Here is an 827-nt window from a genome sequence, read left to right on the forward strand (position 1 = left end):
CCCACCACGCACCCGATCCGCAGCTCAGACTCCTACGCCGTGATCGACCTCAAAAAGACCGTGGCCATGTCCAACCTGCAGAGGGCGCTGCCCCGCGACGACGGGACCGCCCGGAAAACCCGGCACAACAGCACCGACCTGCCTCTGTAGGGGCGCCCCTCCTCCGCCCGGCCCAGCCTCCGCCTCCCGCTCCTGTGCCCCGAACCCCCACGCCGGGGTTCAGGGCTGCTTCGCAGAAGGGCACTGAGGTGGACCAGATGCTTTCCCGCACTGGCCAGAGTCCCCAAAGATATCAGCTGCAGAGTCCCCTGGTGTCCAAGTTGGGGACAGGAGAGGGTGACCAGGCGAGGAGGGAGCCGCGGTGTAAACTGTGAAGGGCCCCCCGACGGCAATTAGCACCCTCCCGTTCTGTCATCTGTCGCGTCTGTCGTCTGTGTGTTTTTTTGGTTGAAATTTGGAAACATTTTGTACCTGTTGATTTTATTTATCAGTTTATTTTTCTATTTATTGTTTTAAATGTAATTTAACATATTTATTATTAATATAATTATTTTTAAATTCTGACATGGATGACGTCACATTTTTAAAGAGTCTTTTTCTGGCATGACTGGGGTGGGAATCCAGGAGGCCTCACAGAGGTAGGGTCTTCACTCTAGGGTGATCGTGGTATTTGTGACAAGTAACAACCATTTCTTTTTCTCCTCTAAGAAGCTCTGGCCCGGAACTGAAAGTTGCCAGGGACGGCTGCTCCGTCAAAGGAAAGTGACAGGGCAACTGGAGTCCTTGATGCCCAAAGGGGATCTGTAAGAAAAACTACCCTGCCCCTC

The 827-nt window shown here is 53.2% G+C and overlaps 1 protein-coding gene across 1 annotated transcript in view; it reads left to right on the forward strand.

Annotated features, from left to right (window-relative positions):
- The window catches only part of FRS3 (fibroblast growth factor receptor substrate 3), an 8061-nt gene extending 7497 nt beyond the window's left edge, over positions 1-564 (forward strand). The window contains exon 7 of the mRNA XM_010863249.1: positions 1-564. Coding sequence (XP_010861551.1) covers positions 1-150 — 150 coding nt within the window. The 3' untranslated portion in view covers positions 151-564.
- Positions 565-827: the final 263 nt, after the last annotated feature.

The sequence above is a fragment of the Bison bison genome, unplaced genomic scaffold (assembly GCF_000754665.1).
Source record: "Bison bison bison isolate TAMUID 2011002044 unplaced genomic scaffold, Bison_UMD1.0 scf7180017864487, whole genome shotgun sequence".
NCBI classification, from domain to species: Eukaryota; Metazoa; Chordata; class Mammalia; order Artiodactyla; family Bovidae; genus Bison; species Bison bison.